This window comes from Meles meles, chromosome 9 (assembly GCF_922984935.1).
Source record: "Meles meles chromosome 9, mMelMel3.1 paternal haplotype, whole genome shotgun sequence".
Lineage (NCBI taxonomy): Eukaryota > Metazoa > Chordata > Mammalia > Carnivora > Mustelidae > Meles > Meles meles.
The window spans coordinates 10,154,239-10,175,351 of NC_060074.1; the positions used below are offsets into that span (position 1 = coordinate 10,154,239).

At 37.0% G+C, this 21,113-nt stretch overlaps 2 protein-coding genes across 3 annotated transcripts in view; both read left to right on the top strand.

The window, feature by feature from the left end:
* PLCL1 (phospholipase C like 1 (inactive)) overlaps positions 1-21,113 on the top strand; it is a 362,944-nt gene that overhangs the window by 157,730 nt on the left and 184,101 nt on the right. The gene's annotated exons all lie outside the window — the stretch shown is intronic.
* On the top strand, positions 3,181-6,932 carry LOC123951095 (HIG1 domain family member 1A, mitochondrial-like). The gene is given in 3 exon segments (XM_046019762.1): positions 3,181-3,205; positions 6,650-6,733; positions 6,736-6,932. Coding segments are annotated over 2 exon segments (276 nt in total). The 5' UTR covers positions 3,181-3,205; positions 6,650-6,654.

Sequence of the window (21,113 nt, forward strand, 5' to 3'; positions counted from 1 at the left end):
CCTCCACCATCTTGCTACATTTGAGAAATATCTTAAGGGTTTTGGAATGGAATGTCAAGAATTACTATACTAAAAATAGGATCAGTTTCTAATTCCTATGGGAAAAATATATTTTCCCTCATATCATTTTCATATATATATATAATGTTCATTTTCTAGGTGTATCTTCTAATTAATATCAGAACATTCTACATTTAGGAGCAGGTACTACTTCCGTTAACAGGTACCACTTGCCTTCCTGTGCCTACACCCATTTCCTTAATTTCGGCATTTGTCATCACTCTTTTGGATTATTGTAGGAGTCACCTTGCTTTTCTTCTGGTTCTCACACTTTCCTAAATACTACTTTGTCCTGGTTAGAGCAAAGCAGCTACAATCAGATTAAAGCCTTAAGTGGTTTCCTATTGTCCAGCAAGTAAAACCCAAACAATGTAGCCTAGCACTGAAGATCCTTGATGGTCAGGTGGGATTCCTGCCTTGTCCCCCATAACTCTCCAGCCAGTACTCTGTGTCCTAGTGGATTCAACTACTTGCTTTACTTGGTTGTTCTTTTGATTTTTTCCTTCACAGGCATTTGCTTGTGTTGCTTCTTTATATTTTGGCTTCCTTCCATCTTATAATCAAGTCAAGCTTGACTCTCCAGGCCTTCTCAAAAACCACTAAATTCATTCATTCTTTCTAATTCACTTCCATTAAAGTAATCTTTCTTTCCTTTAACTCTGCTAGAATACTGAAACTCAAACATTATGATTATTCCTTTGTGTTACTTTTGTTTCTTATATACATATTCTTTATGTTCTGTCCTTTGACTAGATTCTAATTTGTGGGGGCATAGACCATGTCTTTTATTTTATTTTGGTTTCATTTTGTTTTTCCCTTGAACAGTACCTTGCATGGGATTGACTTTGGCAACTGCTAATTGAATGGGCCAGTGGATGAAGGGTCTGGTAAAACCCCTTCCCCTGCCGCTTCTTTATTCTTGCTTCTGTCTTTGAGAAGTCTCTCACTAACATGAAGTTGGTGAGTTTTGTGTGATACTGGGTACATGTAAATGTGTTAGTCTGCCCTTAGGCTGATAAACTGTAACCACTGGTATTCTAGTCCTGAATCTAGTCCTCAGATTACTGATGTTCTCCTATTTCAGATCATCTCCTCTATAGGGAACAGCTACTTCACTCTTGGTCTCTCTGCCTCAGTTCAACCAGGAGACTCCCTTCTGGAGAGCTCGTCCTCCTGATTTAAGTGCTAAATGGAAGAATAACAGTTTTTATACCCAAAGCCTTATTTTGCCCATGTCCTTATTTTCTTGGGCATATTCCCTCTCTTCTAAGTCAAATCCTGCCTATCATAATTATTGATTTCTCTTATTTTTATTTTTCACTTTCAATTAATTCCTTAATTGTGCCACATAGGTTCTGCAATATATTTCCCATGTTTTAAGCTGTCCTAAAGCAGATCTACTCTGTTAGAAGACAATTTCTGACCTTCTCAAATTCATGCACAAAGAGACCCAAGTTTGTATACAGTTCTTAATGATTAAAAAGACTTCCATATTTCTGGCTTTTCTCAATTTTTTGTCATATGGCTTCCCTTTACTTGTGTACTAGCTCCTGTATTTGGGTAGGTTCTGTTTATTAGCTATAACTCCTCTCTGGTTAAGAGTTTGGTGGGATAAAAGATTAAAATACAAGTGAATTGGACTTTGAGGGGGGCATGGGGATCACCTAAATATTCCACGAGTCCATATTATTTCTAGCCTACTTTTTAAACTACTGTATGTATATATTTTCTTTAGATAGTATGACAGTTTGTTAGTGGAAGAATGGTGGATCAAAGCCATTATGTTAGTGTTAAAATTTAATTCATGAAATAATTTATTTTGAATAAGTATAATGGAGGCTGACTGAGGTAAGAACTGGAGAGCTAAAACGTAAGTAAAATAAACATCAACCCTTACAGAAATAGAGAAGAGATCAGTAGATTGCGGAAAGACCATACTACTTAAAGTATTTGTCTTCACACTACATGGTGCACATATACAACAGATTCTCTGTTATGTGTTATAGTCAAATGTGGTATTCAGGCTAATCAAATGTTTTAATCTTTAGAGAGTTATTATAAATATTATACACAAATCCCCCAAATTACAAAGAGTCACCAGTTAAAAGAAATCACCAGTTACAAAGAATTTGCATAAAATGAAACACTCAGCATCTAACCACATTGATCTTTGCTTTAGAAAGTAATTTAGCAGGGTGCCTGGGTGGCTCAGTGGGTTAAGCCTCTGCCTTCAGCTTGGGTCAGGATCCCAGGGTCCTGGGATCAAGCCCCACATCAGGCTCTCTGATCTGCGGGGAGCCTGCTTCCTCCTCTCTCTCTGCCTGCCTCTCTGCCTACTTGTGAGCTCTGTCTGTCAAATATATAAATAAAATTTTGAAAAAAAAAAGAAAGTAATTCAAGATCTTAAAGTGCCACTGTGCTTATCACTATAAATATAGATTAACATGATACTGAAATTGTGCCAAAACACCTGTGATGAGAGAGTTTAGTAGTAATCACTACCGTTAATTAAATGCTAATTACATGTAAGTGTTTACAACATTTCTTTTTTCAATCATCACATCATCTCTATCACTGGCCCAAGGTCACTCACATAGCTAATAAGTGGTGGGGTTGGGCTTCAAACCCAGGGAATTTGCCTCCAGAATCCATGCTTTTAAACACTAATCTGTATTGACTCCTAATTATTTCACTGTTTTCAAATTTCAGTGTGCATTAAAATAATCTTAGGGAACTTTCAAGATGCAGATTCTTGGGCCCCATCCTGGAGACCTGGATTCAATAGATCTGGAGCTAGGCCTAGGAATCTGCATATAAACAAGCATCTACATGATTCTGTAGTGCTGCAATTACACTCTGAGACATACTGTCTCAGATTTTTATAATGTATATAGATATACACACCTGTAATGTCTTCTCTTACTCCACCAGGATTACTGATCTAGCACAGTATGCTGGAATATATTCTAGGCAGAGTTAGAACAATTCTTCCCCCCTACCTGCCCCCAAATTAGCTATGTGATTTTGGCCAAATTATTCATGTTGGTCAGTGTTCTTTGAGAAACAGAACCAATAGGATTTGTGTATCTATATATTCAGAAAAAGACTTATCATAAAGAATTGGTTTAGGTGATTGTCGAGGCTGGTGAGTCCAAAATCTGTAGTGTGGGCCAGTGGGCTTGGGACCCATGAGAGCTGATAGTACAAAGTCCCACAGCAATCTTCTGGAGAATCTTCCAGAAATCTTCTGGAGTCTTCTAGCTCAGGGAGGCCACTCTGTTCTTTTCAGGCCCTCAGATGATTGCATAAGTCCCACCCATATTATGGAGGGCAACCTGCTTTACCCCAGATTCATGGATTTAAATGGTAATCTCATCCCAAACACCCTCCAAGTTGACACATAAAATTAACCATCATATTACTTAATTTCTCTGAATTCTGTAGGTAAAATCTCTTCGGTAAAATCATCAGGAAATAGAACCAGGTGATCATAACTATATAAAAGAGACTCCAAATGGGTGACAAATGGGACGCACCCTGACAGCTGATGGCTTTACTTTGACTCACCCAGAGTTGTCTTAGTCAGTGTTTTTCAAAATTTGAATTACTGGTAGTTGCTAACAAAATTTACAAGAAAATCTGTATTTCTGTTTTCTTTAAAAAAAAAAAAAAAAGATTTGACAACGTTGCGTGGCCACAATGTAGCTGAGTCACAGATGTCACTTTTAGGGGATTTTGCTGCCTCTTCGTATCTCACTCCCTGTTTCTCCCTCACTCAGTCCACGCTTTTATTTCTGTGAGCTGCTCACAGAAAATGCTGAGGCATTTGAGTTTTTGACCATTGCCTTCCCAGCTACTAAACATTTGTGGCAGCTCTACCTCCCTGCTTAAAAATGACAAAGGGAGAAGTACGATTTCTGAAACACATGAAAGCTTATACCAGGAAACCGCTATTTCTTCAGTGTGAGCAGTATGGTTTATCACCTCTCCCAGGGTTACCCTCTCTGGGTCCCTCAGGTCACTAACTTCTTTTGAATTAACAGCAGGGATGCTTTCATATTCTCGTACACCTTCTTGGTAGGAGATGATAGAAATTGTGGAGTGTGTTCTTCAGTCACTGAATGGGGTCAACCAGATTAAAAAGATGGAGGCACATTGATGTAAAAAGAGAAAGAGAACCTGCTCCTTTTGTATGGAGTTGACATAGTTTAAGAAGCAGTTTCAAATGTGAGGGTTATCTTTCCAAAGCAGCACTGGCTTTGTAGGAAAATAGGATGGGCAGTTGTTTAATAGTAAGATTTCAAAGGTAAAATAGCCTTATGACTTCCCCAGTTGCTCTCTGAATGCTGAAATTACTTCAACCAGGACAAAGTCTTTTATTCTGTAATGGGAAAGAAAGCAGAGACCTTTGAAAATAGCAACACAGGGCCAAAGGAAAAAAGCGGTGATATTAGATCCTTATTGCAAATACATTTTGATGGGGGACTAGGGAAAAGATGAAACCCAGGGGCCTTGTAGGTCTGAAAATAGTTGAGGGAAAAAGAGTACAGTAGAAAATTTACTTTACTGACTACTTAATATGGCTGGCCCAGCCACATCTTTTTTGTTTTGTTTTGTTTCTTTAAGTAAACATGCCTATGGCCACTTTTTTCCCTTTTTTGACAAAATATGTATAAATTACCTTCAGGACCTTGAAAATTAATTCCATCAGGCATATGGTTTGCAAACATGCCCTCCTTTTCTGTGTTAAAAAATGTATTTCAGATGTATAGCCTTATTATGGTTTCTCTAGAAGTCATCCTTCATAAAAGTAATTCAGGAATGTTAGAATCTTCGTCAGTTTCTTGGCAAACAGTATTCGATTATATATTCATGCTCCTCCATAGGATGCACAATTTTAGAATGATTCTGGAATGTTTCCAAATTTTATTTTGGAATTCAGCATTTGGCCATCTTTATTAATCCCAATCAATAATAGCTTATAATAATCCTAAATGTGTTAGCTATAAATCGCTGCTGTATTCCATTCAGCAAGAGTGTTCTTGCTGTTCCTTTTCCCAGAGTATATATTCAAATACTGACTTTCATGTGCCAGGGTTTTTTTTTTTGCTCTAATATTTGGATTCCTGTGGATAATTTGTAAGAAGATCATCCAAAGAAAGAATGCCTAGGTTTTAATGTCTAATGTTAGATTTTCCACTTGGGAGGCATATACTTGCCTCTGGATTTTCCATTCGTAGAATTTCCTATTACTTTTTCTTTTCCTTTCTATTAATTTTGAACATATTAAGGTCATCATTTACTCTAGCCAGTTGCTTATTTTCATCTTGAATAGATTTGTAGTTTTCTTATTTTTAAATCCACCTAGTAGTTTATTTCTAAATCCCTTTTCCTTAAGTCATAGAAAGAGAAATATTATACTTAGCTAAAGGTTTATGCTTCCTATGCTGTCTTTTGGAGTAATTTTAGTAAATTACTGACTGTAGCTCTTAGAAGATTGCTTATTATGCCATTCTGTTAGGAACTGTAGTCTTCTTTGGCTCAGAGACAAAATAAGCTTAGGTTCTAGGGCTATGGAAGTTTTTTCCCTCCGACCAGGTAATAAGCTCTATATGAGAGGTGGTTTGGAAATGAAACTTCCAATCTTGAAGGGTTATTTCTGATCTTCAAGGATAGGTGATAACTGTGCTTTCTCTTGGCTCAAAGGCTGGGATACTTCCTGCCTTTTCAATTCAGGTAAATGTTGGAAAGTAATTAAGAATTATATTGTATTTTGGAAAAATAAATAGATGGAGGAAGACTGTATTTGTTGAAAGTACCCTTTCTATTATAATTAGAAACATGAATAATTTGTATTTGAATAAGAGAAGTGATTGAACTGTGCTTGGAATTTATATGGCATAGTATATAGTGAAGTTTTTCTTTTTAAAAGAGAGAAATAAATTTTATAATACTCCATGTTCTCAAAATAGCTTGCAGATAATGCCTTTATCTCCATTCTTTTCCTCCTCCTTTTAAAGATATATGAACACAAAAGACAAGACAGTATATGTATTGACAAGTAGGGTGCCAGTGGAAAAACCATCCAGGGGCTCCATGAGCAGACTGCTGAAATTCAGGTCACCACGTGCATTTCCAGGCATTTAAAGAGAAGTAATAGACCTATGGGTTGTCTGTGTTTAACCACTTGATTAATCGCAGGTGGGTTATCCATAGTGGTTTTGAAATCTCCAGTTAGTTTTTTTCTTCAACTCAGAGTTCTTCTGAACCACATGTTACTCTGTGCTAATGCCAACTAATTTCTTATTCCAGGCTAGGTCCTCAAGTAGCGTCATTTGGTACAGAACCAAACTTGGAAGAGGAGGTTGCTTGGAAACTAGAGGGGCAGAGAGTTTAGTAGGTTCTGACATTGCAGAATCCCAGGGAGTACTGGTCTCTGCAGCTGTGGGAAAACCTGCTCTTGTACTCTGTGGGAGAATCTCCCTTTATGTTAGAGGTTTAATTCACTTTCTATCACTCATTGATAACTGTCCTGAGTTTCAAAGTAACTTGGGATGCTATCAGCACTCTAGGAAGGAGGATTCTTCAGTCACTATGTCAATAGGCACAGATGTTTCTCTTTCTTCGTCCAGTGAAGATCAGGGATCTAAACTTATTTGAAAAGCTAAAGATGCACTGTTCCCATTGGAACAGCAGGGTTTGCAGCAATCATTGCATATGGATTATATAAACTGAAGAGAAGGGGGAATACTAAAATGTCTGTTCACCTAATCCACATGCATGTGGCAACCCAAAACTTTGTTATGGGAGCAGTTACCCTTGTTATGGGCTGTTCCATGTATAAGGACTTCTGGACAAAGCCTAGACCTTAGAAGAAGAGAAGCGGTCTTGGTTTTGTTGGTGGTGCTTGCTTTTTAGTTAGGTATCTCATTTATTGAGTTATATGTTTATGTTGAAAATAAATCATCTGCATAGGTCAGACAACAGCATGGTAATTTAAATATTGCCTTCCTTTCTTGCAGGCTTGATTTGCCTGGTAACAAAATTACTAGTGACCAGTTATTTAGTTAGGTCATTCAGGGAGTCAGATTAGCACAAAAGAAACATGTCACTTTCAAATGTATTTGATAGTGATAATATATGCTCCTTCTTAAACTCTTCTGATAAAATTAATTATAAAGAGGACAATTTACCAATTCTTAAGTACTCACAGTTGCTTTTGATGTTATGTAGGAATCCTGTTTAACTTTTTTCTGCCTGTTTTTCAGACTGATTGAGTACTCTAGTTTTTAGGGCTGGTTAGCTCTTGACCCTTTCAGAACAGTGCATGGAATATTATTAATATATTATATTAATTGTATATTTATACAAATTTTATTTATAGATAATATATATTCACATAAATTTTATATAAATTAATATAAGTAGAAATATTTATGTATTTATATATAATTAATATTATTATTATGTTATAACTTTCCCCACAACTGAAAATATGTGTATTTAAACCAAACCTAAAAAGCTGATAATAGCTGCTTGGAAGTAGTGTTTATTTCAGAATCATACTTGTAAACATGAGAATAACTTACCTCTGGATCTCAGTTAAGCTTCTTCTGTAATTGCAGAGTTATATTTATGCTGCTGTTGTATTAGAATAATTTTTAAATGTCATCTTGAAATAGAGATGTGTATTCTAAGTACTAACGCAAAGGTAAGTGAAAAACACTTTTTAAATGTATGAAGTTTGTTTATTTTCTCTGTAAGAATCATAAATGTTAACAAATTACCTGTGGTTGAAGTGATTAATGATTTATAAGCAAGGAGGTTTGGTCAGACATTATACTCAAACTTTGGTATACTCCAGAATGCTTTATTACAGTTGTGAAGTTTTCTTGTCTAACCTGAATTTACATTCCATGGTGATAACACGGTAAATGTGTTAGTAAAGTAAGTGAACACATTAAAAAAAAAAAAAAGAAGTAACTTGGGTATCATTAGATACGTACTGACAACTGGAATAAATTCTAAGCTGAGTAGTTAGAACAGAAATAGTCTGCTCAACGGTAGAACACTGTTTTCCATTTCCTTTGTTAATTTATTTGGGGGGTTTCTTTAGTGACTGATGATTTGCATACATATTCATTATCTACTTGACAGTTAAAAAAGTTGATCAGAAAAGTTATCTTTCCCTCATGATCCTAAATGAAAAGGTAAGAAACCCAGAGGAAAAATTACGTCTTCTCTCTTGGTTTATTTTTAATATTAATACAATGTCAGTGCTCTTTAAAGGCTGAACTTTGTAATACATGTGTACTTTGAATTATTTTGTTCAAAGAGAGCAGGGTGGGAAAAAATTATATGCTTCTTCATGTAGCTCAAAGGGCTGATCCATCAGAGCTGGAAAAATTATAGTTACCTTGGGTGACTTCAGTTTCTCCCTTGTTCTTGTAAGGCTCACTCTCTTTCACACGCTAATATTCTCTAACAGTTTCCCACTGGTGATGTGTGTTTGGCTGAGTAATTTCTAGTGAATGTAGCCATTATTGAGCTTAATTTGTCTTTCACTTATTATTCCAGTGGTATTCTATTACATCAAGATAACTTACAAGTCTAATTTACCTATGTGGATATTGCTTTTGTGCATTACATTGTGCTCTAGAATTTCAAGGCTCTGAAATTATTTTCTGCTTTTTCGGGTTTCAAATATCAAATTGTTTTCTGTTATCTTTAATTTTCACAAGGAAATCGAATTCAGTTGGATGGACCTCTGGCCTTGGGGGAGCTAAGCCCAAGTGGTCACATAAAATTCAGACTATGGAGACCCCAAAAGGCTAATCTAGAGGTCCAAGCAAGGTGAATACATAACATAGAATTATTAGAGACCTCTTAATAATGATAATAATGAGAGCAGATGTCATTATGGTGATACTTACTAGGTGGATTCTTTATGTCTATTATCCTCAGGTAATATATTGGGAAGGTAGGATACAGTTCAAACTGCTTTTCTTTGCATTGAAGGGCTTTCAGCGTATCATAGCAGCAACTTAGTTTTCTAGTTTCGTTTCCATTCCTTTACTATCAATTATCGTATCTGGTCAGATGGCCTATTTATGGTTCCCTACAAACACACCTTGCATTTAAAAAAAAGGTTTTGTTCACATATAATTCATATAACCATGCAATTCACCTATTTACAGTGTATAGCTCAGTGTTTTTTTTTTTTCCATTTTATTTATTTTTTCAGCGTAACAGTATTCATTCTTTTTGCACAACACCCAGTGCTCCATGCAAAACATGCCCTCCCCATTACCCACCACCTGTTCCCCCAACCTCCCACCCCTGACCCTTCAAAACCCTCAGGTTGTTTTTCAGAGTCCATAGTCTCTTATGATTCGCCTCCCCTTCCAATTTTTTTTTTGTTTTTTTTTTTTACTATATTTATACAGTTGTGCAGCTGTCAGCACAATTTTAGAATATTCTCATTACCTCCTCCCCCCAAAACCCCATGCTCATTAACAGTCATTCCTTCCTCTCCTTCACCCACCCTTCTATAAGCTACTAATCTACTATCAGTCTCTATAGATTTGCCTGTTCTGGTCATTTCAAGTAAATGGAACCACACCATCCGTGGTCTTTTGTGACTGGCTTCTGTCACTTACCCTGATGTTTTCAGAGTTCATCCACGTTGTAGCCACGTGTCAATATTTCTTTTTATGGCTAAATAATATTTCATTGTATGAATATAACATTTTTTATCCATTCATCAGTTGATGAACATATAGTTTGTTTCTACTTTTTGGGTATTATGAATATGCTGCTATGAATATTCATGTTAGGTTTTTGTATGAATACATGTTTTTATTTTTCTTTGGTATATATCTAGGAGTGTAAGTCCTGGGTCAAATGGTTACTCTGTGGTTAACCTTTTGAGGAAGTACTAGACTGTTTTTCACAGCAGCTACCACACTTTACTTTCTCATCAGCAGTTACTGAGGATTCCAATTCCTCCACACTCTTGCCATTATTATTATCTTGCCTTGTCCTTATCTGTGTTTTTTTTTTATTATATCCATGCTAATGGGTGTGAAATGGTATTAAGTGGTTTTGATTTGTATTTCCCTGGTGACTAATGATGTTAAGCATCTTTCCATCAGTTTATTGATCATTTGTGTATCTTCTTTGGAGAAATACTTATTCATAGCCTTTGCCTATGCTCCAAATGGATTTGTGTTTATATTTGTGTTTATATTATTGCGTTATAAGAGTTGCTTATGTACTCTAGATAATAGTCCCTAATCAGTTATGTGAGCTTCAATATTTTCTCTTCTTCTGTGAGTTGTCATTTCAAATTCTTAATGATGAAACACACAAGTTTTTAATTTTTAATGAAATCCAATATGTCTGTTTTTTCTTCCTTTTTTTTTTTTGCATGTGCCCCTGTTATCATAATTAAAAAGCCATCATCTAATCCAGGGTCATGAAGATTTATGTCTTCATTTTCTTCTAAGAACTTTATAGTTTCATAGTTATGTTTTTTATCTATTTTTCAATAATTTTTTTTGAGAGGGAGGGAGTGACAGACAAAGAGTGGGGAAGGGCAGAGGGAGAGAGAATCCTAAGCAGGCTCCACACTCAGCACAGAGCCCAACACAGGGCTTGATCTCACAACCCTGAGATCATGACCTGAGTCAAAATTAAGAGTTAGATGCTTAACTAACTGAGCCATCTAGGCACCCCAGTAATTTTTGTGTATGGTGTGAATTAGGGGTCCAATGACGTTCTTTTGCATATGGATATCCAATTGTTTCTCCACAATCTTACATTTTTGAATTTTTATTTATTCCCAGAATGCTGTTCTGTTTTCTTCTTAGCAGTTGAAATCCTTTTGAGTCAGCTCACCTTTTGATTCCTATAAGTCTTTTGACCACCTCAACTTAAAGTGATTTTTCTTCTTTTAACTTATTATCTTTTCATGGGTATGTACCTTTTCTCTCTGCTTAGTAGAGCCCCAAACTATATCTTATACCCTCTGTGACCTACAAAGTGTCAACTGATCAGTGTCCCTTAATGCCCTGCCAAAGTCAGTGGAAGACTGGAAGAGTAATGGCGTTGGTCCTATAATTCTGATGTTCTTAATAGTTTCATGTGTGACTATGTTTTAATTGCAGGAGGTTATCAGAGGTGTTATAGCCATTTCATGGTGATATTCTGTATATTCTAATAATCTTATTGACAATTATGTTAAGTATATTAATAATTCTAGTATATACTGCATTTTAAAGAATAATAATATTGACATTTATATAAAGCTTTCAGGATCTGGTAAATAATTGTCTAATATTTGCTTTTTCTGTGAAAAGAATTTGGGAATAAGGTCTCTTCTCCTGAAAAATTCTATGTATTATTATGAATATCTAATGTACTTTTATCTTCAGTGATTGACAGAATGAGATACAGTTTTTGTAGCACAGTTTTTGTAGATTAGTGGCTATTCTGCAAATTGTGTTTTTTTTTTTTCCTGAATTATACATTGGTGACCCTGCCTTTTTCTGGTATAATAGAGAATTGTCTGCCATTTGGTTTCTCAGTGAGGATGTGGGAATAAGGCTGTATTTCATGAGAAATTCTGTAAGTTGTTTTGTATATCTGATATACTCCCTTTAGTGATTGATAGAATGGGATATGTCTTATGCACATACGACAAATCAGTAGGTATTCTACAAGGTATACGTATCTCTTTCTGAGGTTTATGATACTCAACCACCCATCTATGCGGACACGAGGACAGGTCTTTCATGAGTTATTCTTGGTGGTATCCACAAGTTCTACATTCCTTGATACTTTAAAATCCATTAATCTCACATTTCTGTAATATATAAAATATTCCTGGATACAACTAGCTCCTTTCCAAATGGCCGCGGGAGCCTATGAGAGCAAAAGAAGTCTCTCAACCAAACAGTGTCTCAGTAATGTCCCAAGATTTTGCTTAGGAAATTGAAATTGTCTTTTTGATACTATGTTTTTTCATTGCATTTCTTGTTCTGTTGTAGGTTTCCAGAACAGTGCATGTGAGTAACTGTAGGTTTCTTCCTTCCTTGCCCCTTTTCTGAGGTAGTGAAATGGTCTGGGTGATCTGATGACTGGTTCAGAGATGGCTGTTTTATTATCTCAGAGTGAGTGGTTTAAAAAGACAATTTATACAAAATTACCCTCAAAGTGGATGTGTGAGTTTAGTATATATTGTATTCTGCATTTCTATAAGGTGTGTGCAGTGGCCATTTGTACTCTATTTATAATAGAGTTGAGATATCTGGTTTCTCAGGGCTAGCCTCTGAGTTAATTAGGTGGAACTGTCTTCCAGATGTGTCAGATAGTTCTAGGCAAGCAGTAACCATTTCTAGCTGCTTCTCCACTGGGGCCAGAAGTAAGTTTGCCTTCCCCTGAATTCCCTCAGCATTTTATCTGTCTCTTGCTGCTCTCATCACGTTCTACCCCCTGTTGTAACTTAGCTCTAGCTGTGTGCCTTATCTCCCTGTTTCCTTTTCACATAGTTTGACTCATGATGTTCACTTAATAGATGTGGTAATCACTGGTGTTGGACAGCAAATATTCCAGCTCTCAGCTTTCTGGGCGGCGATAGGATCATACTTCCCACCGCCTTTGGCTGCACGCCTCGCTTTGGCATAGAAGTAATGTATGTCATTTTCAGGAGAAAGCATTTAATAGCCAGTGTTCAATTCTACTTTTCCTTCCTCTTAACTGTGATTGTGTGACGGGATGAAATCTGAGTCCTGAATGACTTCTACGACCTGAAACCCTGCTGACCTGCAAAAGACATGTAGCTTGGGTGAGAAATGTATTTTTAATGTTTTAAATAGCTAGGATGTTGGGGTTGTTTGTGCACATCGTAACCTAGCCCATTCTGACAAATGCACTAGGCTTGTACTTCCAAAACAATAGCCACCCACCACGAGTGGCTATCGAACCCTGAAATACGGCTGTCCAGTTGGAGATGTGCCATGTGTATGAAACACATACTGGATTTCGAAGACTTAATAAAAAGTATGTGAAATATCCTATTAGTAATTTTTAAATGTAGTTTACATGTTGAAATGATGTTTTGGGTATAGTGGGTTAAATAAAATATATTATTAAAATTTATTCCCCCTCTTTACTTTTTAAAAAATTATACATGTGATTGCATTATCTTTCTGTTGGACAGCGCAGCACTCAACCATAAACTTATTGAAGGCAGGAGCTCTATCTTTCACCCTTGTTCCCCTACAACATCCCACAGTATCTGGGATATGGATATGTTAAATCAATCAATCAATCAATCAATAAATGTTAAATAAATAAAAGTTTAATGAGTGAACTATGTTTCCATTTATATTTAGTTTAACATTAATGCAGTATTCACCATGAAGCTTATTTGTATTTTTGTGTTTAATAATTTCCTCTTTTAGTTCCTTTAGCTAAAAAATAAAAATGCTCAATCTTTTTAAACCATTAGAAAATTGAATACTAATTATACTTTTATGTAATGTTTGTGTTATGTTAATGTTTTAAAATGTTTCACACTGCAGAAATGCTGGAATTATGGTCCTTAAATACATGGCCTAATCAAAACTTCAGCATGGTTAATCCCAATGGCCAGCATTTTTTTTTTATTGTTGTAAAAATAACCAAGAAGTCCCTATTTGTTTAGTCATATTGTGACCTTTATTTATTTGCCAATGTCATCCATTTTTGTAATTTATATTATTGTTTTGCTTTTTGTATGAGGCCTTATGCTACAAGTCAAAAGGAAACAGGGAACAGCAGAGCACCCTGAGGACCTTCTGCAACATCAAGTGTGGATGACTCCTCATATGAGGAAGCAGGGCTTTCAGGTTCTAGATGAATGAGGCAGAAAGCAAAATAGGAGATGAAAGGAAGCCTCAAAAATAACATGTCTTGGTGGCTCAGTTAGTTAAACTTCTGCCTTCAGCTCAGGTCATGATCCCCAGGTTCTGGAATGGAGTCACACATCAGGGTTCCCTACTCAGCTGGGAGTCTGCTTCTCCCTTTCCCCCTGCTCTTCCCCCCAGCTCATTCTCTTTCTCTCACTCTCTTTTTCAAATAAATAAATAAAATCTTTATATAAAGAAAGTAACACGTCTTTAAAAAATAAAGTGGAACATAGGTAATATAGTCAGCAGTATTGTAATAGTGTTGTATGGTGACAGATAGTAGCTACACTTGTGGCGAGCATAGCACAGTTTAGATTTAGGTTTAAACATGGACTTGTGGAATCACTAGTTGTACACCTGAAACTAATGTAACATTGTGTGTCAACTATACTTCAGCCAACCAACAAACAAAAGAATAAGCTGAGACATCTAGGGAAAAAAAGGGTGGAGGAAAGATGCCAGAAAATATTATAAACACTTAATAAATTATAGCTATTGACATAAGATTGTGTGAACATGGAGGGAGTTATGGAGGGACATATACTAGGCTTTTCTATTGGCTCAGGAGCCATAGGCGAAGGAGAGATAGATGCCTCCATCAAAAGACTGTAGGATCAGCAAGGACTTGTCCACAAACCAACTTATGTATAATTCCCACAAATTCCTATGTTATATGTAAATGCATAGAAATACATATGACACAATGGTTACCAAAATATTAATGATAATTCTCTTTCTGGGTGGTAGCTGAGTTTCAGACAATTTTACTGTCTTTGTTATACATTTGACTTCTTTTCACAAATGGGTATTTTGTTTAATCAGTAAATAATCTGATCTGGCATTTTTGCACTTTTGACAAAGTTTAAAGTTTGTTTAATCAGACAATAATAGAGACAATCAGAAGTTGTCTCTATTATTTCTGTTCCATTGAAATGACTGTCAAGTTATTATACATAATAATAGATATAACTATATATATTATTATAATAATTATACATAATTAGAAATGTATTAAATTAATGTGTTGATTTTGGTTATCAGGGCTATTTTAAATGCACCTATTAATAGGTGTGGTAGTCTCTTCCATGAGTTAGGCTTCAATTTCCTTCTTTTTTTTTTTTCCATTTTATTTATTTTTTTCAGCGTAACAGTATTCATTCTTTTTGCACAACACCCAGTGCTCCATGCAAAACGTGCCCTCCCCATTACCCACCACCTGTTCCCCCCACCTCCCACCCTTGACCCTTCAAAACCCTCAGGTTGCCCCAACCTCCCACCCCTGACCCTTCAAAACCCTCAGGTTGTTTCAATTTCCTTCTTAACTGACAAAGCGAAATAGCTGGTTCAGATAATGGAAGCATCTTATCTGAAACTGGACATTTCTTCAGAAAGAAAGTGCTTTTGTAAGATTATAAAGGATTTGGGAATCACGCCACGAGGGCACATGCTGGGTAATGTCAGTTTTTGAGGCAGGGTGCCAAGTTTTGTCAAAGAAAGGCAAATGGGGGTTTGTTTTGCAATATCTGGAAAATTTAGAACTCTTATTTCTTGGAAAATCTTTCCAAGATAAATTTAGTGTGAAGCCATTCTACTTCAAAAAACTACATATAGCAAGAGGAAAGTAAAAACAAAGTGCAACAAGATGTTAGATGAGAAAAGGAGGTTTTCCTTCCCCCAAGGAGATTGTGACCTTGTTGAATTCAATTTCACTCTGATAGCCTCATAGAAAACATCGTCATAACGTTAATTTTGCTGAAACTCCTGAGCAAGGGCAAAGTGAAAAAAATCGTCTTTCACCATCAGTTCACTTTTCTTCATTTTTAAAAGTGTGCAAAAGATGAGGTGTTATGTATTCAAAAGCGTTCTGAATCTCTGGAGGATTCTGAGCAAGTCATTGAAACTTTCTGGGTCTCATTTTTTCTCATTTGTCTAATATGGAGGATTTGGATGGTAAAACCTGCTATGTTTTCTCCTAGGTTTTATCTTTTTAAAATAAAATGAAATTATTTTCATGATTTTTGACATATTTATATACTGTTTGGTATATATCAGTAACAAAAAATTTTTTTTTATTAAGGTCTGGTTCTTCTATGATGTGAAAAAGCCCTATGGGTGAGTTTATGGCATTGCCTAGAACTAGACCGTCCCCCCAAGTCCCTTTGAGTTTTCCACACACTTTGAAAGCCTTTGCTTGGTTGCCACAAGGGTCGTGGTGATTGACAGGATGAATCCAACCAATACGGGTTCATGTCTCTATCTACAAGATGGCTATATAGACCACTCCATCTCCAGATAAGTATCCCTTGCCCTCAAGTCTTCTTGGAGCCATCCTGCTAATGGTGACTCTGCCTGCCTTGGGTGGGAAGTCTGCTCAGGTACTTGAAGAAACACAGTCTGGGCCTTTATCAGGCACAAGTCTCAGCTGCTCTGAGAGGCTCCAAGCCAAAGAGTGCATGTAGGTGTGAATTATGAAGCTGTAGAAGACAGTAAGTGCAATTTGCTCTGGGACCATTTCTCTCCACCCCTCTCCATCAGCTTTGGAGCTGGTACAAGTCAGTCCAACAGATTTCTGAACAACTTTTGAATTGAAGATAAATTCCAGATGAACTTGAGACTTGATTGTCTGAAGTAGGGTATTTTAAACCTGTCTGATGAGTTTACAATACTCCAATTGAAGAGAAGTTGTGTATGGTTTATTCATTAATTCTACATTTATTGAGTGCCTACCAAATGCCATCTTGGTGACTACAAATATGAAAAGACAAAACAGGATAATGCAATAGAGAAAGACTAAGAGATGTTAATTAAGGAACTAATTAAGATTAGTATAGCTTCATTGAGGAGATAGCATTTTCTCCCTGATGAAAAGAAGAAGTCAGCCATAAAAAGGCCTGCTGTTAGGATATTTCAGGCAGAGGGACTAGCCTCTGGAAAGGTAGGATGAGCTTCATACGTTCAAAGAACAGAAAGAAGGCCATTGCGGCTAGAGTGCAATGTGCGCTGGAGAGAAAGACAGCAGTTGAGGTCACAAAGGTGTGCAGGTGTGAGGTCAGGTGAACCTTGTAGGGAGAAGTTTGAATTTCATTGTAAGAGCATTGCTAGGGTTTAAGAAGGAGAAGGACACCATCTGATTTGTGTTTCTCATGGTTCTTCTGGCTATTCAGTGGAGAATGGATGGTTGGAAGAGTATGGAGGAGGATAAAGGAGTTAGTAATCCAGTTATTCAGGTAAGAGATGATAGTGACTCAGATGAGATTTGCAGCTATTGAAAAGGAGAGAAACGTCATGACTTTCGTATACATTTTAGGGTAGAGTCCATGGGGCTTGTTATTGAATGCTTTTAGGATAAAAAGAAAAAGCACAAATCAAGGATGATTTCTATATTTGGGCTTGAATAACTAACTGGGTGGATGATGGTTCCATTTACTGGGGATGGGAAGACCTGGAGAGGGACTGGTTTGGAAACACACAAAGAATTCTGTTTTTGCTGTTAAATTTGAATGGCCAATTAGATATCGAAGGGGTGATGTCAGAGAGCTCATTTGGACCTCAGTGGAAAGGCCCAGACTGGAGATTTCAATTTGGGAATCATTGGCTCTGACCTAGTATAAATTTTGAAAAGTGAGATAAAATTATAAGCCAGTTCTATAATTTATCTTGAGTGTGTGCTACTTTCAGTCAGGAAAAAAAAAAAGATCTTTTATAGAATGATATGGTAATTATTACTTATGCTTCGGCTTTTTGTAATAGTTGATTATCAGACAGAATAACCACATCACTTTTATCTGATAATTAGAGTTAATTTGCAAGTACTGATAATAGGCTGATTCACTGAATAAACAAAATACAGAGCACAAAGTTTTTCTCTACAATCATGTGGGTGAAGTTTCTCTTCCTGTCTTTGTAGCCTCAGGGTGGCTGAATTCTTGAGCGTTTAATTCAGAATTTTCATTCTTTTTCATTGGTAAGCCATTGCCTTTCTTCTCTAATAGTATTGTGTACTTCAGGAGAAATGCTATTGGGGAAAATTCTTACCCCCGCCCCACACTCCCCCTCATCTAAGCTGTACCTTTGAGAGCTGTTTGCACTGGCAGACCTAGAAGCTTGAAGCCACGTGTGATTATAGAGATGTTTCACCTTATTGAGTGTCCATTGAGTGTCTGGTATGATGCTGAGTGTTTTGCATAGGTTATCTTGAAATTTCACAAATGCCCCTGCAATGTTGGCTTTTTTATTTCCATTTTAATGGTGAGGAAACAAAAGCTTCAAGTCACATGGCTAGTAAATGGCAGTTAGGATTCACATCTGGGTCTGCCTGGTTCCAAACTTATTTACACTTCTTTATTCTGCCAGGTTGTTAAGCTACCAAAATTCCCCTTAGTTGATTCTCCAGCCCTGTTTTCCCCTATCAACACTAGCCAGCTACTCAATTAGCTACCACCTACATTTTTCTTTTTGAAAAATGGTCACCAGAGATGCACATGCCTAGCCTCTGATACTTCTGATTTCTGTCTATCGATTTCAGCCCCTGCCATACCTGCCTTCTTCTCAACCACGCCCCTCTTCTACATTCTAGGATTCTATTAGTTAAGCAGACCTCACGTTCTTTAGCCTTTCACTTCAATATTTCCCTATATTCTTGCCAAAACTCAATCTTGGCCTCATTCTAAGTTTTAAGTTTCTGAGCCAAATCCATCCCTAGCGGTCACTTATTCCACTTTCTCTGGCTCTCAGATGGAGGAGCAGGAGTCAGCAAATTTCCTGCTTCCCATCACACCCAGACTATTGTGTGCTCATTGTCTCTCAAGAACTTGTGTTTTGAACTGTCCTCTATCTGGTATACCCCACCTTTTCTATCTTATATTCAACCCACAACTTCTGCTTTCTTCTCACCCACCGAGAGCCTGTTTTTGCAGACTGCCTCTCTTTCTTCTAGCAGCTCAGGAACCTAAACCCTTATCTGCTGTTCTAGTCCCTGTCTTCACAGATCTCTGGCCTCTGGACCATAAGCAAATTTATCTGTGATACTTTTGCTCCTTATAGGCACTGCCACACTTCTCATCTGATATGGTCTTCTCAGATTTTGGTTGTGGTTCTACCTCTTCTTAATCTCCTCTCCTGTTGAATCTTGGCTTTATTCTCATTGTAACAGCTGCTTGCCCCATATTTTGCCCTTACTTCTCACTTTGGCTTCACCTGCCTTCCTGTCCGTATGGATCTTTTGGCCCACCATTTAAACTCAGGGCTTTCTAGCTTCGTGGCCTTCAGGTTCTGGTTTCCATGTCTTACATTACTTGCTCTGCAAATCTATAATTCTGAATAGACTCCACTATCTGATTTCTCTACTCCTGCTCTCATATTACTGAGCTAAAAAGAGGAAAAAGTCATAAACTTGATTTTTTTTTACGGTAAGGAAAATCCATTATAACAGTTTTGCACATAGTCAAAAGGCCCGTGGTTAGTTAAATCAGTGACTCATAACATCATCAAAGACCTGGGGTCTTTCCATTCTCCCCCCAACCTGTTGCTCCTATTAGGTTAGCTTCAGTCTGACTAGTTATCTTTATGATTATAGGACAGCTGCTGCAGTTATAAGGGCCATAGAGAAATAACCCTCAGCAGAAAAATTGGTTTGATTGGTCTTGCTACAATTATCAACCCACAGTTAGACTTCTGACTCCATTGCTAATTAGCTTGCACATGTGTTCCCTACTGGGACTCGTCTGAGTTTTTTCCAATCCCAATCTTGTCAAGATTCAAAATTTTCTCCCTTATGTGTTCCTACTGCCAATACCTATGGTCCTACTCATTCCCTCCATCTTACCTGTCCCTGATGAGCAACTCTTTCTGAAGCATGGTGCTGAGTATGCTACCTTTTCCAGCCCACTTGCAGTGAATCCTCAAGTCCAGACTCCTCTGTGTGACATTCACGTCCGTCATGACCTGGGCCTGTACTACATTTTCAATCTTAACTTCCATTGCTCCTATTCATGCACCCAGTGAGCCAATCAGACTGAAAATTCCTGATCATTCCTTCAATGCTCCCACTCTTTTCCACCTCTGTTTTTGTTCCCTTCTTCTGAAGAGGATATCCCTTCAACACTGCAAATGAAATTACTACACACTTTAAGGTCTGACTCCAGTGTTACTTACTATAAAAGCTTTCCTGATTTCTCTCATTCCCAGCAAGAAATTACAGTCTTTTCTGAATTTTGAAGTTGATTATTTTTGTCATTTTTATTTTGTATGATAATTTTTTATACCTCATATCAATTGGTCTATAGCCCCAGTTTTCAATATTTCCCACTAATATTATTTGAACAGTTCTTCAAGTGTTTGGTTGTTTTAGTTGTTTAGACTTTTTCCTGGCCTCTGATCCTGAAATCTATTATATGCTTAGAGGACATCCGGCTTTGGGGCCCTCTGGGACTGTACATAATTTTTACTGGAAAAAGCCCAAACATTATAACAAAAATTATTCCCCTGGGTATTTAGTCTATTGATTTGAGGTTGTTTGTGTCTTTTTAGATTTATTTATTTATGTAAGATTTTATTTATTTATTTGAGAGAGAGTACAAGCAGGGGGAGGAGCAGAGGGAGAAAGACAAGCAGATTACATGCTAAGTATGGAGCTCAAAGCTGGGCTCGATCCCATGACCCTGAGATCATGACCCCGAGACCACAAGCGGAGCTGAAACCAAGAGTTGGATGCTCAACTGACTGAGCCACCCAGGTGCCCCCTGTCTTTTCAGTTTTAATACAGTGTTTTAATAAAAAAAATAACAAAAAAGATTTAAACAAGTATCAAGTTAACATTGAGGTACCCATTTTTTTTTTTAAACATCAGTTAACTACATTGATCTTATCTTTAAAATGTGTATGAAATCTGTCTCCTCTCCATTCACGCTGCGGGCACCTCATTTCTGATGCTCACCAGCTCTTCCTGCCACTAGTTTCTTTCAACTGCTACCTGTCCACAGCGGAGTTGTCTCTCCCCAAACAAATCTGGTGATCCCACTCCTCTGCTTATACACACTTTCTGATTCTCTGTTGCTTCTAGAAGTAAGTCCAAATTCATTTGTGGGACTTTAAATTCTCTTT